This window comes from Paroedura picta, chromosome 17 (genome assembly GCF_049243985.1).
Source record: "Paroedura picta isolate Pp20150507F chromosome 17, Ppicta_v3.0, whole genome shotgun sequence".
Classification (NCBI taxonomy): Eukaryota; Metazoa; Chordata; class Lepidosauria; order Squamata; family Gekkonidae; genus Paroedura; species Paroedura picta.
In genome coordinates, this window is record NC_135385.1 from 20,971,271 (window position 1) to 20,994,603 (window position 23,333).

The following is a 23,333-nucleotide window of genomic DNA, read 5'->3' on the forward strand; positions in this document are numbered from 1 at the left end:
TGGGGCTAGGGTCTCTCCCGGGTGACGTCACGGGTCTGCGACAGAAGGCGGCGAGGAGGCGGAAGAGAGACAAGGGAACGGGGGTCTTAAAGGCGAAGGAGCGTCTCCCTTGAGGGAGGTCTTTGCGACGCGTCGCCTGAGTCCGCGGGAGGTGGAGAGTCCCCGAGAGCTTCGTTAGAGGTTGGTTGCTTCCTGTTTGTGTCTTTATGGCAGACGAAACATAGGAGGAAGAAATTCAACCGGTGACAATGTCCTCTGTCGCGGGCCTCACCTGTGGCCCTCCTGCCTGTCTTCTAGCTGGTATAGAGCGCAACAAGGGAGAGGAGAGCTCTAGTTTTGCCCTGGGAGATAAAGCCGAAGGGGTAGTGGTTGGGTGCAAGTCCTCGAGAAGGGGATGTTTTTCCTCGGCACACTTATCACTTCCAGGACAAATCTGACAAATTGTTGTGCTTTTTTTCCTTTCCCTGCCCAGTTCCTTTTTCCTCGTGAGATGCCGAAGGTGAAAAGGAGCAGAAAACCACCTCCGGATGGTTGGGAGTTGATTGAACCGACCTTAGATGAGCTGGATCAGAAAATGAGAGAAGGTGAAGACTGAAGCCAAGGGCTGGGTTGGTGGGGAGAATTAACACTGGCTAATAAACTAGGGCTGTTGAGGTTTGAACCCTGGCCTCCTTGGGATTGCTTTACCTGAAACCATTGATGTGGGAGGAGTCCATAATTCAGTGGCAGAGCAAATGCTTTGCACGTTAGAAGTCCCACACTGAGTTCTTGGCATGTCTAATAAAAAGCATTTGGGCCTTTCCCTCTCCCTACTGCCTTTGGTTCTGCCTCCCTCCTTATCTCACCAGCCCTGAACCTTTTTCTTTAGCCAACATCCCTTTATCCCCTACTGGCTCTCCTCCCACAGATCTCTATCTTCTGCTTCTGGCCTGCCTCACCTTCAAGTAAAACACCATCTGAGGGTTCTCATGGGCTTATCCGAAAGCGGTCCATAGACCTGACTGGCCTTCCCTTGTGGATTTTTTTTTTATACACACGGGGAGCAGAGTTGGCTATTCTGTATTATGTGGGATAAATGGCTTGGGGAGGAAAATATCATCTTTTGTTTTCTTTCTGACAGCTGAGACTGAGCCACATGAAGGGAAGAGGAAAGTGGAATCCCTCTGGCCCATTTTCAGAATCCATCATCAGAAAACTCGTTACATCTTCGATCTCTTTTATAAGAGAAAAGCCATTAGTAGAGGTAAGCCAACCGGCTTGGTTTTTCCTTGCCTTTTGTTGTGGAATGGGAAATCAGCTGGTGCAAATCTCGGTGAAGAGGGGGGAAAAGGGTGCTTGTCTTCCCTGTTGGCGGATGTATTTATTTAAAATACTTAATGTCACCTTTCAGTCTGACAAGAAGTCTCCCAGGTGTCTCTAGAAGAGGAAACGTACGGTTCAATAATATCTTGCTTTAAAAAGGGTAGCTCTGATATAGATTCTTCCTGACCCTTTGTTACTGCTGCCCTTCACTTTGCAGAGACCACAAAGGAAACTCATTCCCTGGGGTGCTGCCTGGCAACAGAATGCTTTCATCCCCTGCAGGTGATGAGTTTTTTCATCCAGGCACCCAGAGAATCTGCTACTTCTCGTGATGGTTTGGAGGTCAAGAGGTTGTGTTGATATAAGATTCGTCCTGCTGCCAAGCACAATATTCTCTATCCTCTTTCTCCCCCCTGCAGAACTGTACGAGTACTGCATCAAAGAAGGATACGCTGACAAAAACCTGATTGCAAAGTGGAAGAAACAGGGCTACGAAAACCTCTGCTGCTTGCGCTGCATCCAGACGCGGGACACCAACTTCGGCACGAACTGCATCTGTCGAGTTCCTAAGAGCAAGCTGGAAGTGGTAAGGATGGAAAGCAAAACTCTCTTTGCCTCCCGAGCTTCAGTCAGGATCTAATTTGTCCTCCATGGCAGGTTGACCCGGGTGGCTTTGTCAGTGACCAGCATGCCATGCCAGGGTGGTCTTAAAGAGATCCATTTGTCCCTAATATTCAAAATTAGGTGTGTATTCCCTCTAACATCTAGTAAACGCATGCGAGAATATCAAAACCCTTTGCGAGTTTTCCCCCCATAAGCGCTCCTGCAAGCACTCTATTGATCCTGCATTGAGCAGGGAGTTGGACTAGATGGCCTGCATGGCTCTTTCCAACTCTGATTCTAGTGTGGATTCCCCCGTGAGACATGGAAATTTAGTGTAAGCTGGGGCTATTAAAGCATGCAACGATGCTTCCCAGTTTTTCTAGCCCTCTGTTTTCGTGATAATAATTTTAAATGGAACACAAGGATTATAAAGGGCCTTCACCCTGCATTCCTGGGGAAGCACATGCCATCAGCCACAGACAGAGAGAACTTAGTTCTTCACAGTAAGCCCTTTGGGTTGCCGTTGCTCTGCAGCAGCGGAGATGTTTCCGCACTGGTCAGCAGGAAACCGGACTTCTGGAAATCCATTGCTGTTCCTATCAAGGGCTGGTTTTCTGGTCCGGCAAGCCTCTCTGGCTCCCTTTCCCAGCCATTAATTCCTCTGCACCTCTGACCCAGGGCCGAAATAATGGCTGGTTTCATTCCACAGGGAAGAATCATTGAATGCACTCACTGCGGCTGCAGAGGCTGCTCCGGATGAAGCCTTTGGCCCAGCAACCCAACCCTCCCCTCCCCCTTTGCGGGGCTGCTGACCCTGCATCAGTGACTATTCTCAAGAGCTGAAATTTGCCTTTCATAAAACCCTGACAGCGAGTGGACCTCTTTCGAAGCTGGATGACATGGTAGCGATGCGCTAGTTCCTTCTCTGTAACCCATTTTATTATTTTGAAATAAAGCCTTGCCTAACTTCGTGGGTGTGCGGCCCCCTGGGCCCTGCTTCTATGGCAATGTGAGGTTTGGCCAACCACCTTTGTTCCTCTGTTGGGTTGAAAGTTCTATGGGGTCACTACAAATCAGCGGTCATGACAGCCCGTGCTGCCCCCGCAAGAGTTCTTTTGGGAAGAGCGACTTCGCTATATTCCGTTACAACTGTGTTACTGTAGTGCTGTCCTTAACAGAATTGCCCCATTTGAAGCCCACTGATTTCAGTAGATGTAGAAGGGTGTACCTGTCTTAGGATTGCACACACTTTAAAGAAACACCCATGATCTTTTACAAAAAGCCCCACCCTTGCCCACGTATCAGCCGCTGTACAACAAAACGGAAAATAACACATCATATGTGGCAGGAAAATTAAACACTTCCTTTAATTTCCTGTTAAATTACAAGCCCATCTGTATGGCCCAGTGGGAAGTCTCGCTTCTGTTCTCAGAGTTTCCTTTACATGATTCACGGACACCAACTTTTACAATGTCAATGACAGGAAAATGCCGGCGTAGGGGTGGAGGAAACGGCACGGTGCACTCCACAGTAATGCTGTGTCACCACGAAGGCAAGTGGGCGCTTCTTGGTGCCTTTGCCGCCAGCCTACCTGGCCGTTGTGTCGTTTATTCCTCTCCGGTGCTAGCTGGGCTTCTGGACTCCTTGCCCGTTCTGTATTTGGCCCAGGGGTGGGGCTGCTCTTCTGCGGCCATCCATTTCAGCCAGCGGAAGTAGAATGCCCGGAAGCCGTTGATTTTTGCCAGATAGGGTTCTCTTGTCTTGTACTGCAAAAGGGAAAAGGCAAGAGGGTGATCACCTCCTCCCCAGGGGGCGGCTTGTTGACGCAGACTGGAAAGAGGCAAGGGATGCTCTTTCCTGGAAGTCCAGTCACCTCATTTCAAAACCACTCTGTGTGGGAAAGGGGTGGATGGATTTTTCCAGTTGGTTCAGCTAGCGTTCCTCGGCCTGGGTACCCATATGCTTAGCAGCTCCGTCGCCTGCTCTGTGTAACAGCACTGGACTCTGTTGTTCACCCGTCCAAATACTAACCAAGGACGACTCAGCTTCTGGGATCTGACGGAATCGGGCCAGCCTGGACCATCTAGGTCAGGGCAACAGACAAATGGGAGATGGTTGACCATTGCTTGCTTCCACACAGCTGCATGGGACTTCTGTGGTTGTCACCCCTCCAGGTACTAGCAAGCCGCTGTCGCAGAGATGTGATGGGAGCGGGCTAGGCTGGCCCATCCAAGCGCACATGTGATCGACACAAGAGTGCTCAAGGCATTTTATGGTCAAAACCCGAAAGCCTTTCTAAAACTAAAATGAACAGGTTGGTTGTGACCATCATGCCCATGGCATGATCAGGAATCCTTCCAGGGTCTCCTGACTGCGGGAAAGCTGGTGCCCAGAGTTAGGGCACCCATGTGGGCATGTAGGTGCCGGCACACGCTGAGCATGGGAAGGGCGCTGAGTTAAGGGGGAATCCACCCGCAGGCTTCCACTGAAGGACCGCCGTGTCCAATTCAATGGCTCGGGGTTAAAGACAAAGCAAACACCAGGATCCCACTGTGGTGACTTACCGGGTCAAAATCTGGAGGGTACTGGGCTGCAAACTCTAGCATCTTCAAGACAAATTCATTGGGGGCCGTCTGCGTGTTACTCATGTCCCGGAGGATATCGATGAGATATGCATAGTCCAGCTTCTTCACGGCCGCATTGATCAGCGCGCCGTAGATGTGGATGTTGGGGTTTATCCTGGATCGCTGAAAGACACGAAAGACAAGAACTCAGAGGCAAAAGGAAGCAGAAAGAACGGACCGGTCTGGACCTGTCGCTGCCCCCAGTTTGGTTTGACTGCTGCTGGACCTTTCTGCTCAGTATCTGAAGAAGTGAGCAGTGACTCACGAAAGCTCATCCACGGTCTCAAAGCGGCTTACCACCGCCTTTCCCTTCCGCTCCCCACAACAGACGCCCGGCGAGGCAGGTGGGGCTGAGAGAGCTCTGCCAGAACTGCTCTGTGAGAGCAGCTCTAACAGGACCGCTCTAACCCAGAAGCTACCCCTCCTCGTACCTTCATGTCAGCGAGTAACTGCATTCCATCCACCTGTTTGTAGCAGGCTATTGCCAAGTTGCAAAACGTGTGTAGGTTTGGGGAGAGTCCTTTCTTCACCAGGACAGGCAGCAGGCTCTGCAACAGATAAAAGAGACATACAAATCGGACAGCGTGTCTTTTGTGCTGTGGCTTGGCAGTCACAAGGCCTAGAAGCGCGTTACTTTGAAAGCAAAGACTCTTGGGAAGCTGCATTTTCCACGTTCGCCCTTGCAAAACGGCAGCGCCGGGCAAAGCCATTACCTTGGCTCCCTTCAGGTCCCCTTGCTTGCTCTTCTTCCGCACCAGCGTGTTGAAAAAGGTCAGATCGGGTCTCACGTTGTGCTCCTCCAGCACTGCCAGCAAGGACGATTCGGACGGGCTGCCAGGCTCCACCAGCTCGCCAAGCAACGTGAATGTTTTGATATTGGCCGCCACGTCGTCCTCCCTCATCTTCTTTAAGAAGCCCTCCAGGTTCCCCATCAGAGCCAGTCTGTCGGAGGGGGTGTCCACTGTCCCCAAGGAAACCAGGTTGTCCTTTGGGATTGGGAAGTCCAGCAGGTTGGGGGAAGAGCAAGCGCCCGGGGAGAGCTCTCCATTGGCGGTCGAGAAACTCGGAACTAGCCGGTTTGGACGTAAGGCTGGCAAATTCTCGGACGTTCCAGAATCCAGCATGGTCGTCTCTTCCTCAGCCCCAGTTTGTTGGCTGACCAGTGGCTTTGCAGGTTTTACAAGATGCTCCGGAAACATACGTCTTTCCAGGTCTTCTACATTCAACTGTGGTCCGGCTGCAGGGCCCAATTCCTTCCCTCCACGATCCTTCGCCCTCTGCCGTTGTCTCCCGGGCCTCTGCCTCGGCATGGCAGAGCTCTCCTCCGGGACTCTCAGCAGCAGCTCCGAAGCCACCAGGGGGTCGCCCAGGCTGCACTCTCTGGCAGCGGTCAGCATCAGGTTGTAGGTGTAGCCATCAGGTCTGATGTCCAGCTTTGCCATCTGCTGCCACAGCTGCAGGGAGGAGGAAGGGAAGTCAGGCAGGGTTCGGGTGACGGGAAACACAACCAATCAGAGCAGCTGGCACCCAGAAGGGGGACTGGAGGCTAAGGGCGAGTCATTTCCACTGAGCTCAGGTTCTTTCTTTCAAACGGCTCAAGGCAGCGTTCGATCCAAACGAAATCCATAAAACAGAGGACAAAGTATACAGTCGCAGTTTGGGACTGTTTCAATCCACTGCAGCCCTAACTGAAAATGTCTTTAGCTGCTGCCTAAAGATTGAAAATGAGTGGGGGGAGCCAAGTGCACCTCTCTAGGGAGACTGTTCCATAATCATGGGGCTGCCACTGAGAAGGCCCTGTCCCAAGTTAGCCACCAAAGAAGCTTCTTTGATTGCTGGGACTGTTGGGAATGCTTTCCCCCCGAGGCTTACGTCCTAAGTTGACAACCTGAGAGACAGGAATTGCCACCAAAACAGGTGCTGAGTCCCCTGGCAATTAGGACAACTCTATTCCCATTTACCGCCAGGACTATAATCAGCCCATGCAACTACCAGCCTTAATCTGCCTCCTCCTAGGTGTTTTCATTTTGTAACTGCCAATATTTGGGATGGGCATGTGGCATACATAGAGGGGCACAGACCCCCCTCCCTTTAAGGGCCACTTGAACCAATCCACTAGCAAGGGAAAATGAGGGGGAAATTTGAAATTATTATTTCCCTACTAAAAGATGTTTACTCCCAAACATTTATTTATTTATTATTTGGCTCTCACGCATTCCATTAATTTTTCTAAATGTTTGAGTGATGCCTTACAATCGCCTTCCCTTCCTCTCCCCACAACAGACACCCTGTGAGGTAGGTGAGGCTGAGAAAGCTCTGACAGAACTGCTCAGTGAGAACAGCTCTAAGAAAACTGTCACCAGCCCAAGGTCACCCAGCTGGCTGCATGTGGAGGAGCGGGGAATCCAACCTGGCTCTCCAGATTAAAGTCTGCCACTCAACTGGCTCTCAGTGGAAGATCCCCAAGGGAAGAAAATGGCAGATTCATCTACTGTGCAAGTTGTGAGGTTTGACAGTTGAACCGCTGTATAAAGGAGAGAGGTAAAAAGACAGACCTGCAGGGCAAACCGGAAGCCACTCTCTTTGTCCTTTATGCACCCCATGAGCAAAAAATTGAACGTCTCTGTAGTGATGCTATGGCCTTTCTGGACCATTTCCTAGAAAGGGCAAAAAAGCAGACATTGGTTTCCCTTTCTGCTCTCTCGTGCGGCCTTTAAGAAAAGTAGAGGCCCGTCTGTATTCCAAATTAATCTTTATCAACGCATCAGGAACTCCAAGAATGAAACTTTCAGAGTTAATTAGAGACAGAAAACCATAAATCAAGATTGCATAGTGATTTAGCTGGCAAGGAGTAATGTAAGCAGACTCTCAAGTATGTGTATTTATTTATTACTTATTTATTTCTAATCTTTATCAGCTGCCTTTGTTCCCTGTGGAGCTCAAGGGCTGCTCACGCCATAGAAAAACACACAGAATAAAACAGAGATTAAAAACATAAAAGCCAGATTTTAAAATCACAACTCTGGCCTGCTAGTGAACTTTGCTAAATTCAGTTCTGAATAAAATGGGCTTCCAACTACCTTGACAGCAAGGAGGCCAGGCACAGCTCCCTGGAGAGGCTGTTCCATAATTGTGGGGCTTCCACCAAAAAGACTCGTATTCCCCCCGCCCACCAATTTCTTTGATTGATTGGACAAACAGGAGAGTCACCACCTGTGATCTTAATTCCCAGGCAGAAATATATGGGGGAAGAAAGTCCATATCCTGGTGCCCCCTGAAGACAGAATCCCATGCACCCATGGAATCTTTCAGTATTTGAGATAGATGACCTCCCTCTACCCCTGACCTGGATAGCCCAGGCCAGCCTGATCCTGTCAGATCTCAGAAACTAAGCAGGGTCAAACCCTTGCTCGTATTTGGGAAACCTCCAAGGATTTGGGTGATATCTCCTGGCAGCAGCTCTCTAGGGTCTTAACGCCCAGGTCTTTCCCATCACCAACTTCCAGATCCTTTGAGCTGGAGATGCCAGGGATTGAACCCGGGGCCTTCTGCATGCCAAGCGGGCACCCCTGAGCCCCAGCCTCTAATTGGTTGGGTCCAGCTGTTCTGTTCCACGATTGGCACGAGGCTGCCTGTGCAGGAGGAATGGGCAGCTGTTGGGATGCCTGGCAGACCCATTTTGCAGGACTCCCACATAGGGGTTTTGCAGCGTGGCTTTACCTTGAACACCTGCAAGCACATACGGAGATCAGAGCAGAAAGCGCAGGCTTTCAGCAGCGCACGATAACTGATAGTGTTCAGCTCCAGATCCTTTTCCTGCAGCTGCTCACGCAACTTGAGCATGCTCTGCAGGCCTGAATCCTTCCAGGGCGACTGTGCGCAGGCGTTGAAGAGGGCCGTGTAGGTGGCGTCGGTGGGAGTCAAGCCTCGCTTCTTCATCTGCCTCCCCAGACAAGGGAAAAAGGGATGAAAAGAACACCAACGCTTGAGAAACGTTTGAGAAGGCTGATGCCTGTGCGGAGCTTAAGAGCCAGGGGTCCCCAACATGGTGCCAGTGGGTACCATGGGGCTTGCTGACCCCTTTCTTCGTGCTGACCAAGTGCAGGGCTACATAGAAGTTTTGGTCCAGCATAGCTTGATTCAATGGGCAGCCATTTTGTGACCGGCTCTACCTCTTTGGCAGCCATTTTGTGATGGGGCTCACTCCCCCGTGTCAGAAACTACTCCTTTGAGTAGTAACCCCCAACAATCCTTCTTCTCCTGGACTTTTGCTCTTTCCCACCATTTCTGTGAAAGGACAACTCCATTTGACTATTCTGCGAACCCAGATTCTGCCACAAAAGCTCCCTTTGCAGACCACCATCTCTGTCCCTCCCCCCATTACAAAGCTGGCAGTGCTTACGTCATTATAGAGACTGAACGCCTTCTTCAAGTAGCCCACCCTGCCGCAGCCGCCAATCAGGACGGTGTAGTTCATCTCCTCTGGCTGGAGGCGCTCTTCCTTCAGCATCTGCCCCTCAAACAGGTCCAGGGCCTCGGCCAACTGCGGGAAAGAAAGGACAGGGATGAGTAGGTCAAGAGATCAGCCGTGGGAGTCACATTTCAAGGCCAATGACCATAGACAAGAGGCCAGATGGAAGGTGAAACCGTATTCTCCTTTCCTGCTGGGGGATCCAGAGACAGACATGAGACATGCAAACACATACTTGCAGTCAGTATTGCCTTCTGTGCATTTTTGTAATTCTGCACGGCAGGCACATCAATTTAAAAGGCACCATTTCTTTACTTCTCTGCAAATTTGGCTCTGTTTGCAACATTTGGGGCCTTTTGACAAATGTGAACATCTGGTGTTGGGGACTAAAACTACCAGACCCTGGCCACCCAGCCCAGGAAACCCATAACAACCAGTTGACTCTGGCCATGAAAGCCCTACACAATGCTCAAAACCCATACCCTGGAAATACCCTGGAAATCTTGTAGGTCTACCGAACTCAAAGCTAACCGCATGCCTACCCCCTGGAAGGAAAGTGAAGTAACTCTTCCAAATCTCATTTAATATCAATATTATTTCTCCTGAAGAGCAGCAACGTGACAAAGAACACCTTATCGTTCCTTGTTGTAACCCCTAGATCGATCAGCTTAAGCAATTCAGTTCCCTTGATGCAACAAGTCTCAAGCCACACACCTTATCTTCCTTGATCAATGCTTTGCATCGTAAGAAATACCAATAGGGCGTGTTCCGACGGCCACGCCAGGGTTTTCGCTTCAGCTCCTCCTCCTCTGTCGTCCACTCAGTTCGGATCTTCAATTCGTGAAACTCTGCTGTTGCTTTTTGGAAAAAACGCCGGGAAGAAAACTTTTCGGACAGTGTTCCAAATCCTTCCTCTGCGTCGGCCTCCTCTTCTGTGACTGTCTCAGAAGACTGGGCAGGGCGGCTTTCGTTCAAATCTCTGCCTCTGCCAGTGGCTTTGGCTGAGCTGAAAGACCTCGAGCACAAGGAGCTGAGCAGAGTTTGTGGGTTTTCTGGCCACGCTGACAATTTGTGCTCAAGTGTCCACACCCTGCAAGCAGGGCACACAGACGGATAGAGAGAAGCTTTCAGGGTGTGAATTCCCACAGGGAAGTAACGGGACATGAGCTGCACAGCCATCGGGAGACTCTTGACTTGGCCACCTGGTTATGCAGACATCACCTGAAATCAGAACAAGAAAATGTTACAATCACGTGAAGCTGCCTTGTACTGAAAGCCTTATACTGAATCAAAATATCAGTCCTTGTCTACTCTGGCTGCCAGTGGCTCTCCAGGGTCTCAGGTGGAGGTCTTGCACACCTCCTACTGCCTGATTCCTTTCCTGGATGGTAGAGTCTGGACAAGATAGGGTTGCCACCCTCCAGGTAGAACCTGGAGATCTCCCAGAATTAGATCCTATCTACTGAGAGCAGCTCCCGTGAGAAAATGGCTGCTTTGGAGGGCGGGCTGTGGCAGGACATCCTCCTGAGATCCCTCCCCTCCCTAGACTCCACCTGCAAATCTCCAGGACCCTCCCAATCCAGGATTAGGATTATACCACACTGAGGAGCCTCCCCCATGCTCTACCCACCACATCTCCAGGAATTTTCCAACCCTGAGCTGTATCCTTAATTGTATGGCATTATAGAGAGTTGAGATATCTCCCCCTCTGCAGGTTCCCCCCCTCAAATCTCCAGGAACTTCCCGACCTGGAGTTGGCAACGACCCCTGGCCAACCCTTCTCAAGGCGTGTGGCCACAGGCAAGCCCCGCCTACCCGCAAGCACCGTTCGAACCCTCACCGGCCTTCAACGCCCCTCCCGCCGGGCGACCCCTCTTGCGCAGACCCTCGTGCGCGCGACGCCTCCTTCCCCGCCGCGACTCCGCCCCCCCTCTCCCAGCGCGCGACTCCGTTTTTCCAGCGCGCCGATTCGCCCTTCCCACAAAGTCTCCGCCTCCAAAAGAGCGCCATTGGCTGACGCGGCGGGGGAGAGAAACGGCCGCCTCTCCCTCCCGGAAGCGGGGCGGAGCTTTCCTCCTCATTGGTCGACGCGGGCCAGTCCTCACGGGTCGGAGGTCAGAGTTCCCAGCAGCCTTCGCGGCAGCGGTCCGGTACGGATTGGGGGAGTCTCCCGCGCCGTCCGTCTCCCCTCCGGCTGCCTCGTTCTCCCCTCTTCGGAGCCGCCGCCGCCGTCATCATGCAGGAGCTCATCGCCAACGTGGATCACATCAAGTTCGAGCTGGAGATCGCCGTGGAGCAGCAGCTCGGCGCGCAGCCGCTCCCCTTCCCGGGCATGGACAGTACGTGAGCCCGAGGCGCTAGTCCTCAAGCTTGGCCGCGCGCCCCTTGGCGGTGCCGGTCCGTTTTCTGGTGCTGGCGAGGGCCCCGAGTTCGAATCCCTCCCAAGCTGCCACTTCTCCTTCGGGGCAGGGGTCTTCCTGACGGGGTGGCCTGCCTCGCAGGGTTGTCGTGAGAGGGAGCAGGGACGTTCGGAAGGAACACGCTGGGAGAAATGCTCAATCCCGTTCCCGTGGCACTGTAGAAACGGAGAAGGTTCTCAGGGCACAAGTGTCTGAGAGTTGAAACTCTCCGTATTCAGATATGGGTTGGAAGGAGTTGGCCAGGCTGGTCTTTCTGATGCTTTTTGAAGAACTTTTGTGCAACTTTGCAAGCCTGTTACACAGCGCTGTGTGTGTTAGGTGTTGCCGAGTCACGTCTGACGGACGGTGACAATATGAATGAATGACTTCCAAAACCTCCTGTGATTAACAGTCTTGCAAACTGATTGATCATGCTACTTCAGTAATCTCGGGGGTTGGCAAAACACCCTTGGAATATCAGACTTTCTGGCTGCCTCTTCGTGTGCCCTGCATCATTCTGTAAAGGATTTGTGTGTGTGTGGCAGAGATCAGAAATCTGCCAGGACCAGCTTGTGCTCATGCAGGATGATGTATGCTTTCTAGACAGCGAATTTGGGCAGGCCAGCTGGATAAAAAGAGAAAAAGTCAGCGGGGGGGGGGGGAAGCTTTTTTGGCTTTCTCCTCATCAAAGCCCGAATAAAATGGACCAGTGCACTATCCCATGTTCAATTTTTGGCCTGTTACCGCTTTGTGCCTTCTGTGGCTCCTTTAAAAAGTTTTGAAAGACTTGCTTAGGTATAAAGATAAACTTAAGTCAACTGGGCAATAGAATACATGGTGTTTCATTGTGCATCTCTCTTCCTCCACAGAATCAGGGGCTGCTGTCTGTGAATTTTTTTTAAAGTCTACCTGCGGGAAAGGTATGCTTCAGTTACAAATACGCTATGCTGGGAGAAGGCAGACAGGAAGCCAGTCATTAACACGCAATCCTTCCCCTGTGAGTTGTGAAAACCCTATGCAATGGTATCTCCCCGCTCTTGGTTTCCTGCACTTTAGGAGGAATGTGTCCCTTCCGACACATCAGCGGCGAAAAGACGGTGGTTTGCAAGCACTGGCTACGAGGGCTGTGCAAGAAGGGAGACCAGTGCGAGTTCTTGCACGAATATGATATGACCAAGATGCCTGAGTGCTACTTCTACTCAAAATTTGGTAAGAGGAATTGTGGTGGCCATTCAGCTCTCACTGTGGCTTGTTTCGGAAAGAGCGACTTTGGGGCTAATAATCCTATGCATGGACATGTGTTGGACAAGGAGCTGTTTGCTTCCGAGAAAACAGGCTTGGAAGGACGAGCTGTGGGTCATTCATTGAGCATCCGCTCCCCATGTAAGGACCTAGGCTCAGTCCTGACGTCTCCAGTTTAAAGGCTGAGGTCTTAGGTGATGTGGAAGACCTCAATTTGAGACCCTGGAGAGCTGCTGCTGATCTGAATAGACTGCGAGTTTGATTCAGCGTAAGACAACTTCGTGTGACTGCAATTGTATGTCACTTTTACCGTGAATAATATATTGAACTGTAGCATTCGAAGCAATTTACAGCAGCTCACATCAGAATTATTACTTCCCTGCTACAGATCTGACTTCCTGATTGGTGGCCTTGTGCTACGGCCACTGCGTTCCTTCCTTCCCTCACCCCCACAGAAGGCTGTGGTATTGCCTTGACCTGTACGCTCAGTGAACAGTGCCTAATTAGCTTGGTAATTGAGGTCTAGATGCACAAAACAAGACTTTGAGTACATTGGTTACTGTTTTCACTTGGTTGGAGAATGTCAAAGTGCCCAGATTTAGCCTGTCCCTTGTTGCTGCTTTGCGAGTGGGGAGGTGAGGCGACAGGCTTTGCTGTGATCCGGGAAATGTATTCGAGAGTTTCCTCAAGCTATTTGGCTTTTTGGCACGTGCTTCTCTATTGCAGGGGAATGCAGCAACAAAGAATGCCCGTTTTTGCACATTGACCCCGAGTCCAAGATAAAAGACTGCCCTTGGTATGACCGAGGCTTTTGTAAACACGGTGCGTAAGTCTTTCCCTTCCTTTTGGTAGTTACCACAGTGACTTTTTGTTGGAGAAGAGCAATGTTCGAGTTGCAGTCTCTTGCATGGGAGGGCTGGAGTCAGCAGCTTGGTGTGCCTGTTGGAGGACTTGCCTTAAATTGTTTCCGCTCATGGTTGTGAGCAGTAACCTGGGTCTGCTTGAAGGTTCAAAAGCTAAAGGAGGCCTTGGAGCAGTGGTCAGGTGAAGGATTTTGTGTCAGAAGTATGACTGATGTTCTGTGTTCCAGGCCCTCTCTGCCGGCACAGGCACACCCGACGTGTTATTTGCGTGAATTATCTGGTGGGGTTCTGTCCAGAGGGGCCTGCTTGCAAATTCATGCAGTGAGTATATTCCAGGATTGTCTCCATGGTCTTCAGCTCTCTCCCCACCCCCGAATACATGGGTCAGTTGTTGTGTTGCACAGTACATTTTGTAGATGGGGATGAATCAGAGTGGCAGTGACAAAAGAACATAAGAGCTCGGCTGGATCAGACCAGTGGTCCATCTAGTCCAGCATCTTGTCTCATACAGTAGCTCTCTTATCTGGATAACTTTGAAATATTCCACCCAGTAAGCATTTTGTTGTGTTGTTAAGATCGATTAGGGCATGTAACCCTGCACACCAGCAATGGGCCTCTGGCATGATGATTTTCGGAACCCTTCAGAGAATGCGTTACAATCAGTCTCTCAAGGGTCAGCTCCAGTTTTGCATTTTCCCTTAAGACGTTTTTTGTTGTCTTTCTGAAACCAGCCCTCGGTTTGAACTCCCCATGGGAACCACGGAGCAGCCTCCACTGCCTCAACCGACGCAACCACAGCAGAAGGTATGCAGCTTTCTGGCTCACATCTCCAGTGAGCAATGAAGGTGTTTCTGGGAATCCTCTGTGACTATATGACATACATGGGCTGCATAGGGGAAATCACAGTATACGCACTCCTTGAGGTAATGTCACAGCCTATAAAGGGGGGGGGTTGATGCATAAGAAGAGCCCTGCTGGTTTAGACCAGGGGTAGTCAACCTGTGGTCCTCCAGATCTTCTGGACTACAAATCCCATGAGCCTCTGACTGCGTTTGCTGGCAGGGGCTCATGGGAATTGTAGTCCATAAACATCTGGAGGACCACAGGTTGACTACCCCTGGTTTAGACCGTTGGTCCATCTTTTCCAGCATCCTACGTCACACAGCATTCGACCAGTTCCTCTGTATGGACAACAACAGGGCAGTGGTAAAAAGCGGCAGCCTGTAATTTGGAGAACCAGTTTGATCCCCCATGTGCAGCTAGGACAGTCACAGTCCTCTTAGACCTGTTCTTGCAGAGCAGTTCTCTTAGGGCTCACTCAGCCCTATGTACCCCACAGGGTGTTCGTTGTGGGAAGAGGAAGGGAAAGGCATTTGTGAGCCATTTTGGGGCTCCTTTAGGCAGTGAAAAGTGGAATATAACAAAACCCCAACTTTTATTGAGGAAGTCTGGGTTCTTGTGCTGGGCTCTTTTACTGTTGGGCACATAATCCTTCTAGTCATGCAGTGTCTTGGAAAAAATTGATACTTGAGCATGTGGGATGTTCTCTCTCTCCTGCCCTCAGCTAAATAACAACCCGCCACTGCAGAGGTCGTCATCCCTGATCCAGCTAACAAGCCAGAACTCTTCTCCGAACCAGCAGAGGACTCCACAGGTCATCGGCGTGATGCAGTCTCAAAACAACAGCGTCGGCAACAGGGGTCCCCGACCGCTGGAGCAGGTCACTTGTTACAAAGTAAGTTAAAGGGGGTATGGTGGGGGTGTTTTTAATTTGGAGAAACGTGCCAGCGGAATAATGCTGTGTGCAGCTGCGTGTAATTTTTCGTGCTTCAGTTCCGTTGGCACTGGGGAAACCACTTGTGTTTTGAATGGGATGAAAGTTGGTTTTGGCAAGAAGGTAGATGGACAGGGCAGCACTGAAAGCAGGAACCTTGCTTTCACCTGTGCAAAAGAACCTGTTTGTGGAAGATGGTCTGAGCCGTGAGGAATAGAAACCTCCGGACCAGGATTTCATAAGGAAGAAATCCTGTTCTCTTATAAGAAATGGTTATGATTTCCACCCAGGATTTTGTCCTCTTTTGAATTTCAATAGCTTCACTTTTTCCCCCCCTCTTCTCTTTCCCTAGTGCGGTGAAAAGGGTCACTATGCTAATCGGTGCACGAAGGGTCACTTGGCTTTCCTTAGTGGACAGTGAGCCATCAGCCATCCAGGAGACAACGCCGCCACACAGGTTTTTTTGTTCTAAAGGGGAGCAGAGTGCTGCCAACCCCCTGTTCAAACTGTTGATCTTTTTTGTTTATAAGCGCCAGTTTCAGAAGCGCTGGCCAGCCGCGGACTCCTGATTTGCGCTGCTTTTGTCATTTCGCCATTTGTTTTAAGTCTTTTAAAATGAGAACTCGGACGATCCTGAGAGACAATGCGGCGGGCCGACAAAATACACGGACCTCAAATTGCATTTGGAAGTCGCCGCTTTCTTTTTCGTGTCCAGAGTCAAGCAGGCCCTGGACACCGGGAGATGTGCTAATGTCTCAAGGGCCAGTCTGTACTCTGCATCAACAGGAATGTAGCATCACAAGCCTGAATTCTCTGCGTTCGGGGGCGCAGCAGGGGTGGGGGTGGGTGAAGGTGTGCATAGCTCTTTCCAGCATTTAAAAAAAATACTCCTTTAGGAGCTGACCCCACAGTGCAGGAGCAGCCAAGGCAATTGAGCCTGCATTTGTGCTCTCGGTTGGGGGGCCACAGAAGCAGCCTTGGGATGAAAAATGCAAGAGTTGGAAAGGTCAAACTTGGAGTGGCCGGGGGGCTAGATCGTGTCTGTGCTTGAACCGTTGAGCTTCAGTGGGCCTTGACTCAGTGCCCCTTAGCTGAATACTTCCCCTGCCTGCCACTGCCAGTGGGCCCCTGTGGGTAGACATCGTTAAAAGTTGAGTCAGAGTTCCTCCTGTAATACCAACTTTAGCTTTTGCAGCTAACTACCATGAAAGCCTTTATTACTGTTTTTTTCTTAAATGGGTGTACAACTTTGAAAAAGTTGGTTTTTTTAAAAAATAATATCTTGGGAGGGAAACGTGCCTCGAAAGAATGCAACTGGAATCCTATGTTACATGAAACACACAGGCTTCTTCGTTGATTAAAAGTGTATTTTCTCCCCCCCAAAAGCCCAGTGTCAGCTTGTGGAGAAGATGGCAGCTGTTCAACAGGCCATTACTGTGGTCCAGAGCTGTTTTTCTCTTGAAAAAATAGCTGGGAATTACTGGATCTCAGTGTGGTTCTTCGGCTTGCGCTGTGTTTAAGCGGCAGATTCTTGAACATACAGACTGAACGTTTATATGAATGGTCAGGGAACAATGGGGGCTCTACTTCCAGGATAGCCACAGTCACGTTTGCCTTTAGGAACAGTTCCCAAAACTATTATGCAATTGAGTTAAGACACGAGTCATGCAAGCTACACACAGGTCTCCCAACTGCAGCAGACTCCCCGTTCAGGAAACTCTCTGCAGTTAAGCAAGTACTTTGTACTTGGTTAAGGCATTCCTTCCAACCACTCCTGCGACTGCATAGCATTTTCCACTTCTGGGAAGAAACACAAGATGCTCTTATAGTACACTTAGTAATGTTTTATTGGTCACGGTACTTTTGCTCCTGCTGGAAAAGAATCCTGCGGTCGAGGAGCCCTCAGTGGTTGGGGCCTCTTCTCTTCCCGCAGCCAGTCAGCATGTTGCTTCAGTGGTACTTCCTCCAGCGATCGTGCTCTGAATTATTAAAACACAAGTCAGTTTGCCTCAGGTTTAAGGGATCCTCCCATTGGGGAGGGGAACAGACATACAACTTTCCCCTCAGTCAGGGAACTAAGCAGAAACCAAGGTCAGATAATTAGCATGTTAGGTCAGAACACTTCAGAGGCACGTTTAGGTACACAGGCCTTCCATTTAAAGCAGGGGTAGTCAACCTGTGGCCCTCCAGATGTCCATGGACTACAATTCCCATGAGCCCCTAGTACTCTCTGCCTGCTCAGCCAGGATCAACTCACTGGAACACTCTTCCTCTACCTTGGAGAAGTATATAAATTGCCGTGCCTCTTCCAGCTTGGTGTGGTTAAGAGCGGCGGCCCCTATCCTGGGTAACCGAGTTTGATTCACCACTCCAACTGCAGACAGCCGGGTGACCTTGGGCCAGTCAGAGTTCTCAGCTCTCTCTCAGCCTCCCCTGACAGGGTGTTTCTTGGGAGAGGAAGGAAAGTTGATTGTGAACCACTTTGAGTAGAAAAAGAGCTGGGTTCAAAGCCCCCAGCTCTTCCAAGCACTCCGGGCTCCACTGCATCCTCTTAAAAATTGTTGAATTAGACTCCAGGCCATGTTTGCATGCTTTTGCACACAATGGAGTTGGACGGGACCATACAGGTCACCTAATCCCTCCCCTGCTCAATGCAAGAGCAGCCTAAAGCATCCATGATATTTCTTCGTCCAGGCGCTGCTTGAAGTGTGGGGGTGCTCGCCACCTATTTGGATAAGGATTCTCTGCCTTCTCTGATTTTTTTACACCGCAGACTTAAAAAACGTACAACGTAAGATTTTACTCACTAATATGGTCATAGCTCCAGATATAACTGATCACCACATAGGCTGTTATCACCATCGCAGGACCCCCGATGCCACCTTTCCTCACATAAATGTACTTATTTAAAAATCGTTGACGACCTAAGCAAGAGGAGAAAGGGAAAAAAATGTCTCAGCTTCACCACCGTGCTTTCTCAGGTTGCAGCTACAGGTGGGGCCACCTTAACAACAGTGGGTAGAATTATTTAGCCACCGACCAATTGCTCTTCTCAGTCACTGGGGCTTGATTTCCCCGGAAATAACTCGGATATACCTGCAAGGTTTATTAATTTCCATCCCTCCAAATCCTAACCTGATCAGTAAACTGCAGCTTGCATGTACACATAAAGTGCTCTCAAATCACAGATGACTCATGGCGACCTTTCATGGGGTTTTCAAGCCAAGAGACATTCAGGGGTGGTCTGCCATTGCCTGCCTCTTCACAGCAGCCCTGGGCTTTCTCTGTGGTTTTCCATCCAACGAGGGCCAGCCCCTCTTAGCTGCCGAGATGTGGCAAGATCCAACGAGGGCCAGCCCCTCTTAGCTGCCGAGATGTGGCAAGCCCATCCAGGTTAAGGCAACTGACTTGCAAAAGCTTATCCCTTAGGAAATTTGGTTGGGCTTTAAGATGCTACTGGGCTCAGAATTTTATTTATTTGATTTTTGTTTCATCCAATTATCAAAAACAAGTCCAAGATTGCACTCTGACACACCTATTTATTGGCACTGAAACAACCAAAGGGATGGGATGTGCCTTTTAAAGACAAATTTGGTTGAGGCCATGACAGCTATGGGCCTCCCCCCTGCATTACCCATTTCATGTGCCCTGTCTCTCTGAAACATCCTCATGCTGCTGACCCTCCTGTAAAACCAATCAAGACTGAGAAGAACAATTGGACAAGACAACAGGGGCTGCAGATTGAATAGAGATGTTAATTTTGTAACTGCTTTATTGTGTTTTAGATAGATGTGATTGTACATGTTGCGAGCCATCCTGAGCCCGTTTGCAGGTAGGGGCGGCCAAGAAATCAAAGTATAAATAAAATAAATAATGCTAGAGCTGAGGTACTCTCGGTTGCAGCACGACCACTAGATCTCCATACCACCACCCCCCGCAAAAGTGGACTGCTCCGCAAAACTCACCTCGCCGTAAAGCGTTAAAAATCCCTATAGGGCTGTAATCTCCTGTCGCCAACCATGACGGGAGCTGGCCCAGTTTGACATCCATGAGCCTCAAGTCTTTAACGGGAACTAGAAGAGAGGAAATGATTCAGGTGCGTAGCCGTGTCGGTCTGAAGCAGCAGAACACAATTTTGAGTCCAACGGCACTTTTAAGGCGGACCTAGCTTTATTCAAGGCGTGAGTTTTCGTGTGCCTGCCCACCTTGAATAAAACTTTGTTGGTCCTAAAGGATTTCTGCCTGTCTCACCCCCCCAGCAAGGAACCCCCGGCCCTTTGCTCAGTTTGCACTGCAAAGGGACAAGGGCGACAGATCTGCGCATGCGCACACGCCGGGAGTGCACCCAACGGGCCTCGCTATCCGGAGCCCCCCCGCCCGGACCCCTCCAAGGCAGAGCCAGACCCGGGGCCTTGGGGCCGGGAGGCGATTCCCCGCGCCGGACCAGGCCGCCGCTGCCCAGCTGGGTCACCTTGAAGCCCCACAGCCGCTTACCGGGTCGGTCCGCCATCTTGCCGCCGCCAGGGAGCAGCCGCCTTTGCTCGCAAGGGATTCTGGGAGAAAGGAGGACCTTGGCGGCGCCCAGAGGCTCACGGGAAGGAGGGCAGCTCGGTCCGGCCGCCATGATGGGCAGGTCGGCGCGGCCTTTCAGAGCCCCCGGCAGAGGTCAGCCTCGGCCAGCAAAATGGCGCCCGCTTCGGCCATTCATTGCCCGAGAGGTTGGAGTCCCACGGCTTTTCTCCTCCTGCCGTGTCGGCAGGGTCACAATTCACTTCACAAGCGCCGTGTGGCCGAACCAGTGATGCTGAAGGCCTGAGGGAGGAGGCTGGACCTGTGCGGGGAAGATTGAACTCGGTGTGAGATAATTCCCCTCAGAATATCACAGGAAAGGCCGCCATTGAGGGGGTTGGGAGCGTCTCCTTAGAGTCCTCCCGTGGTCAGGCTCAAAAACGACCAACTGGTGTGCTTCTAACTTGTATTCGTGACATGAGCCAGGTTGATGTGACTGAACTGGTCAAGAGGCCGCCTGGTCAATAGTGCCGCCATCTTGGTTTTGGACCAGAGTCCGGCCAGCCTAGAGCAGCGGTTCTCAACCTTCCCAATGTCGCGGCCCTTTAATGCCGTTCCTCATGGTGGTGACCCCCAACCATCAAATTATGCAAGGGTTCTTTCATAGAGATTAAACCAAAGCTGACCAATGGCATGAAAATCCATGGCTCATGATTGTATATAAATTGGTTTTTGTCCGGGGTTTCTCAGTTCAGCTGTGCCTCTTGTCTCACCATGCTGGTCTCGCTCTTTTCCGCTGCTCCAGGCAGACAAATGCTCTCGATCTACCCTGCAGGGCTGCTGTGCGGATGCCCCCCCCCCCCCGCTAAGCTGCTTGCCCTGCAGCCACCCCTGTGTAAGGGTCGTTTGACTCCCAAAGGGGTCCTGACCCCCAGGTTGAGAACCACTGGCCTGGAGGGATTTGAGTCTGGTGGAGCTAAGGGAACGGCTGGGGAATGAAGAGTCTTTTGGTTACTGAGTTCCCATATCTGCAACATTGAGGATTGTCAGATGAACCTACTGGGCAGTTGTGACGAGATAAGGTGATCCATCCAGGTCTGCACGCTTTCCCACTCCTCTACATGCAGTCAGTTGGGTGACTTTGGACCCATCACAGTTCTGTTAGAGCCATTCTCACAGAGCAGTTCTCTTAGAGCTCTCTCATTTCCACCGACTGAGTGTCTGCTTTGGGGAGAGTAAGGAAAAGTTGTTTGTAAGCTGCTTTGGGACTCCTTTGGGTGGTAAAAAGCAGTGTACTGAAAAAAGCTCTTCCAATGTTGAGAATTGGGTTTGATTCTCTGCATGCAGCCAGCTGGGTGACCTTGGTCCAGTTGCAGTTTTCTCAGAGCTCTTTCAGGCTCACCTCGCAGGAGGTGTGTTGTGGGGAGAGGAAGGGTAGGTGATTGCAAGCCACTCCGAGAATCTTTCAGGTAGTGCATAGCAGGATACAAAAAAAAGCTCTCTTCTGCTTCCTCTTCCTCTTCCTTCTGGCTTCCTGGAAACTTATCTCTGCTATTTTTTTAAAGAAACTATTATTTCACCGCCACCCCCCCCCAACCGCCCAATTGCTTTTATATTCCTGCTGGTGGCTAGTTTAGATGTCTGTTTTGTCATCTTTCAGTGCTTGCGTTGCAGTCTGCTTTGTACACCATTTACGTGACCGGAACCGGGAGGGGGAGGAATATGAATTTTCCAGACAAACACACCCACACCGCCTTAGGACCAGTCTGACAAAGAAAGTGAGAAAAACCAATTTGCCACCTACAACTCCCAGCTGAACATACCTTGGTATTAATAATGACTTACAATCTCTGTCTGGGACAGGGGTGCTTTCCTTTCGTGGACCTTAGAGAACTGTTGTTGTTTACAGGCAGCTCTCTAATCTTAAATGAATATCCACTCTTCATAACATACAGTCCCGAGGCACCAGTCCAGGGAGCAGGTATTGCAATAAATCCAGAGTCTGACATTGTCCCCATTCGACTCAAGGAAACATTATTGCAAGCTCTAATGTTTATTTATTTACGTGTTAGATTTGTAGCCTGCAAGCGACTTGTGGCAGGTTACAACAATCTGTATAAAATGCCCATTAAAACCCCACGTATAAAATCCAGCGTCACACAGGTAGTGGCAATTATCCGCCGCACTATCATTTACTTGCTCTTCCTCCAAAGTGATCCTTGCCATCCCTTGCTATCGAGGGCTTTCTGCTGTCCTCGGACATCGACCATATAACTGTTCCTCTGCTCATCTGCCAGTGATACGCTTTATTTGCAGCCGTTTTGACCAGTACAATAAATGCCGGGATATGAAAACAAGTAAAATATTGCAGGCCTCTCACATTGTAGTGTCCTGGTATCTGTATCCTTTCAGTTTTCCTACTTTTTCATCAATTCTGTGAGAGGTGTGTTTCTGGCATGTGTAATTTAATTTTTTATGACATAAAAGAGCACTTGTATGTGGGGGAGAATTAGAGGGTCTCCATCTACAATTGCCAGCCCCCCCCCCCCCAGCCACTAAAGAGAAATGGAGGGGTAGGGTTGCCAGGTCCAGGTAGGGAAACTCCTGGACCCTCCAAAGCATCCATTTTCTTATTGGGAATTGATCTCTGTAGTCCGGGAATGAGCTGTAATTACAGTGAATCCCCAGGTACCACCTAGAAGCTGGCATCCCTATCTCCATCACATCTTTGTGGCTCTGTGTTTGGGTCAGGAATCCTATCTTAGACCATATTGACTATATAGGTCAGTAAAATGGGATGAAAATGAATAACTGAGTTATAAAATGTAAGTGGTAATATTACGGGTCTTTCCCCCCTCTCTCTCCTCTTCTTAAAAGCTGTCTCCTAGAAAAAGATGTAGGGTTTTTAAATCTTTGTATTATGAAGTAGCAGCTGAATATCTTTAAGAAATAATAGTTCTGTGAGATGCTATGTACTACTTCCAAATAAAACTTTAAAATATTTTTTAAAGGCTCTGGACCAGAGGAAAACAGCCACTGCGGGATTGCAAACTTCTGACAGTCAGATTAGCGACGGTGATATTTCCAGCCTGGGCAAACATCCCCGTATCTAATTGGTTTACCTCTTTCGAGACATCTTGCCCATCGTTGACGTTTGTGTACAAGGTAAACATCTAATAAAAGCCACAAGGGTAGTGGAATTATGTTTAATTTATGATTGTGCTTAATTGGATCTGGGGGCACATTTGTCTAATTGCAGCCCCCTCACTTGGAATCAGCTCTCTGTTTTTTTGTGGAAAGGACACCAACTAATGCTCGCTGGGGTTTGTTTATTTTTCCTTGCAGTAACCGGAATGGAGCTCGTTCTGTGCACTGCGAGAGTGTATTCGAATGTTACTTTGCCCTGTGGTGCGTTGTCATTACGGCGTGATGAAGTGTGACTTTTGGGGTGCATTTGCAATGCCGTGGAAAATGTGGCATATAGGAAGTTGTGTGAATGTCCCTTCTTGTGAGGCGGTCCATACTAAACCTCGCCACGTGGATGTG

General features: G+C 50.1%; 4 protein-coding genes and 1 long non-coding RNA gene across 9 annotated transcripts in view; 3 read left to right on the forward strand and 2 right to left on the reverse strand.

Annotated features, from left to right (window-relative positions):
• The first annotated feature begins 1 nt into the window (after nt 1).
• On the forward strand, nt 2–2,875 carry BUD31 (BUD31 spliceosome associated protein). Its single transcript, XM_077316594.1, has 5 exons — nt 2–180; nt 473–584; nt 1,121–1,243; nt 1,722–1,888; nt 2,615–2,875. Exons 2-5 carry the CDS (start codon nt 491–493, stop codon nt 2,663–2,665), a joined length of 435 nt encoding a protein of 144 aa, XP_077172709.1. The 5' UTR covers nt 2–180; nt 473–490; the 3' UTR covers nt 2,666–2,875.
• A 372-nt stretch (nt 2,876–3,247) lies between these two features.
• PTCD1 (pentatricopeptide repeat domain 1) lies at nt 3,248–10,945 on the reverse strand. 4 transcript variants are annotated; one of them, XM_077316581.1, is made up of 9 exons: nt 10,841–10,945; nt 9,715–10,221; nt 8,932–9,072; nt 8,250–8,468; nt 7,085–7,186; nt 5,243–5,983; nt 4,961–5,077; nt 4,470–4,652; nt 3,248–3,671 (listed from the first exon to the last, which is right to left on the reverse strand). In XM_077316581.1, exons 2-9 carry the CDS (start codon nt 10,177–10,179, stop codon nt 3,513–3,515), a joined length of 2,127 nt encoding a protein of 708 aa, XP_077172696.1. In that variant the 5' UTR covers nt 10,180–10,221; nt 10,841–10,945; the 3' UTR covers nt 3,248–3,512. The 4 variants fall into 4 exon arrangements, with proteins under 4 accessions (XP_077172696.1, XP_077172697.1, XP_077172698.1 ...); XM_077316582.1 differs by having other exon boundaries at nt 10,816–10,924; XM_077316583.1 differs by having other exon boundaries at nt 10,749–10,864.
• Nucleotides 10,946–11,084: 139 nt separating this feature from the next.
• CPSF4 (cleavage and polyadenylation specific factor 4) lies at nt 11,085–15,960 on the forward strand. Its single transcript, XM_077316592.1, has 8 exons — nt 11,085–11,339; nt 12,269–12,319; nt 12,456–12,608; nt 13,368–13,463; nt 13,732–13,825; nt 14,236–14,308; nt 15,069–15,239; nt 15,631–15,960. The coding sequence occupies exons 1-8, from the start codon at nt 11,237–11,239 to the stop codon at nt 15,697–15,699; spliced, it is 810 nt and encodes a 269-aa protein (XP_077172707.1). The 5' UTR covers nt 11,085–11,236; the 3' UTR covers nt 15,700–15,960.
• Nucleotides 15,961–17,101: 1,141 nt separating this feature from the next.
• Nucleotides 17,102–19,933, reverse strand: ATP5MF (ATP synthase membrane subunit f). The gene is made up of 4 exons (XM_077316595.1): nt 19,773–19,933; nt 19,244–19,351; nt 18,086–18,202; nt 17,102–17,257 (listed from the first exon to the last, which is right to left on the reverse strand). Exons 1-4 carry the CDS (start codon nt 19,900–19,902, stop codon nt 17,229–17,231), a joined length of 384 nt encoding a protein of 127 aa, XP_077172710.1. The 5' UTR covers nt 19,903–19,933; the 3' UTR covers nt 17,102–17,228.
• The window catches only part of LOC143827204 (uncharacterized), a 74,368-nt gene continuing 70,942 nt past the window's right edge, over nt 19,908–23,333 (forward strand). For both annotated transcript variants that reach the window (XR_013227212.1, XR_013227213.1), the window contains exons 1-2: nt 19,908–20,132; nt 22,799–22,952. This is a non-coding gene — a long non-coding RNA (uncharacterized LOC143827204). The remainder of the gene's footprint in view (nt 20,133–22,798; nt 22,953–23,333) is intronic.

What these genes read in the sequence shown, in the direction of transcription:
- PTCD1 (XM_077316581.1), bottom strand. Translation starts at nt 10,179, where the DNA reads ATGGCTGTGCAGCTCATGTCCCGTTACTTCCCTGTGGGAATTCACACC. An exon ending in GGGACCTGAAGGGAGCCAAG is followed by an intron (nt 5,078 to 5,242) that starts GTAATGGCTTTG and finishes TATCTGTTGCAG; the next exon opens with AGCCTGCTGCCTGTCCTGGT. An exon ending in ACCCTCCAGATTTTGACCCG is followed by an intron (nt 3,672 to 4,469) that starts GTAAGTCACCAC and finishes TCCCTTTTGCAG; the next exon opens with TACAAGACAAGAGAACCCTA.
- CPSF4 (XM_077316592.1), top strand. Translation starts at nt 11,237, where the DNA reads ATGCAGGAGCTCATCGCCAACGTGGATCACATCAAGTTCGAGCTGGAG. An exon ending in CCCCTTCCCGGGCATGGACA is followed by an intron (nt 11,340 to 12,268) that starts GTACGTGAGCCC and finishes CTTCCTCCACAG; the next exon opens with AATCAGGGGCTGCTGTCTGT. An exon ending in AGCAGGTCACTTGTTACAAA is followed by an intron (nt 15,240 to 15,630) that starts GTAAGTTAAAGG and finishes CTCTTTCCCTAG; the next exon opens with TGCGGTGAAAAGGGTCACTA.
- BUD31 (XM_077316594.1), top strand. Translation starts at nt 491, where the DNA reads ATGCCGAAGGTGAAAAGGAGCAGAAAACCACCTCCGGATGGTTGGGAG. An exon ending in GGATCAGAAAATGAGAGAAG is followed by an intron (nt 585 to 1,120) that starts GTGAAGACTGAA and finishes TCTTTCTGACAG; the next exon opens with CTGAGACTGAGCCACATGAA. An exon ending in CTAAGAGCAAGCTGGAAGTG is followed by an intron (nt 1,889 to 2,614) that starts GTAAGGATGGAA and finishes TTCATTCCACAG; the next exon opens with GGAAGAATCATTGAATGCAC.
- ATP5MF (XM_077316595.1), bottom strand. Translation starts at nt 19,902, where the DNA reads ATGGCGGCCGGACCGAGCTGCCCTCCTTCCCGTGAGCCTCTGGGCGCC. An exon ending in CAAGATGGCGGACCGACCCG is followed by an intron (nt 19,352 to 19,772) that starts GTAAGCGGCTGT and finishes CCTCTCTTCTAG; the next exon opens with TTCCCGTTAAAGACTTGAGG. An exon ending in TTTTAACGCTTTACGGCGAG is followed by an intron (nt 18,203 to 19,243) that starts GTGAGTTTTGCG and finishes CCTCTTGCTTAG; the next exon opens with GTCGTCAACGATTTTTAAAT.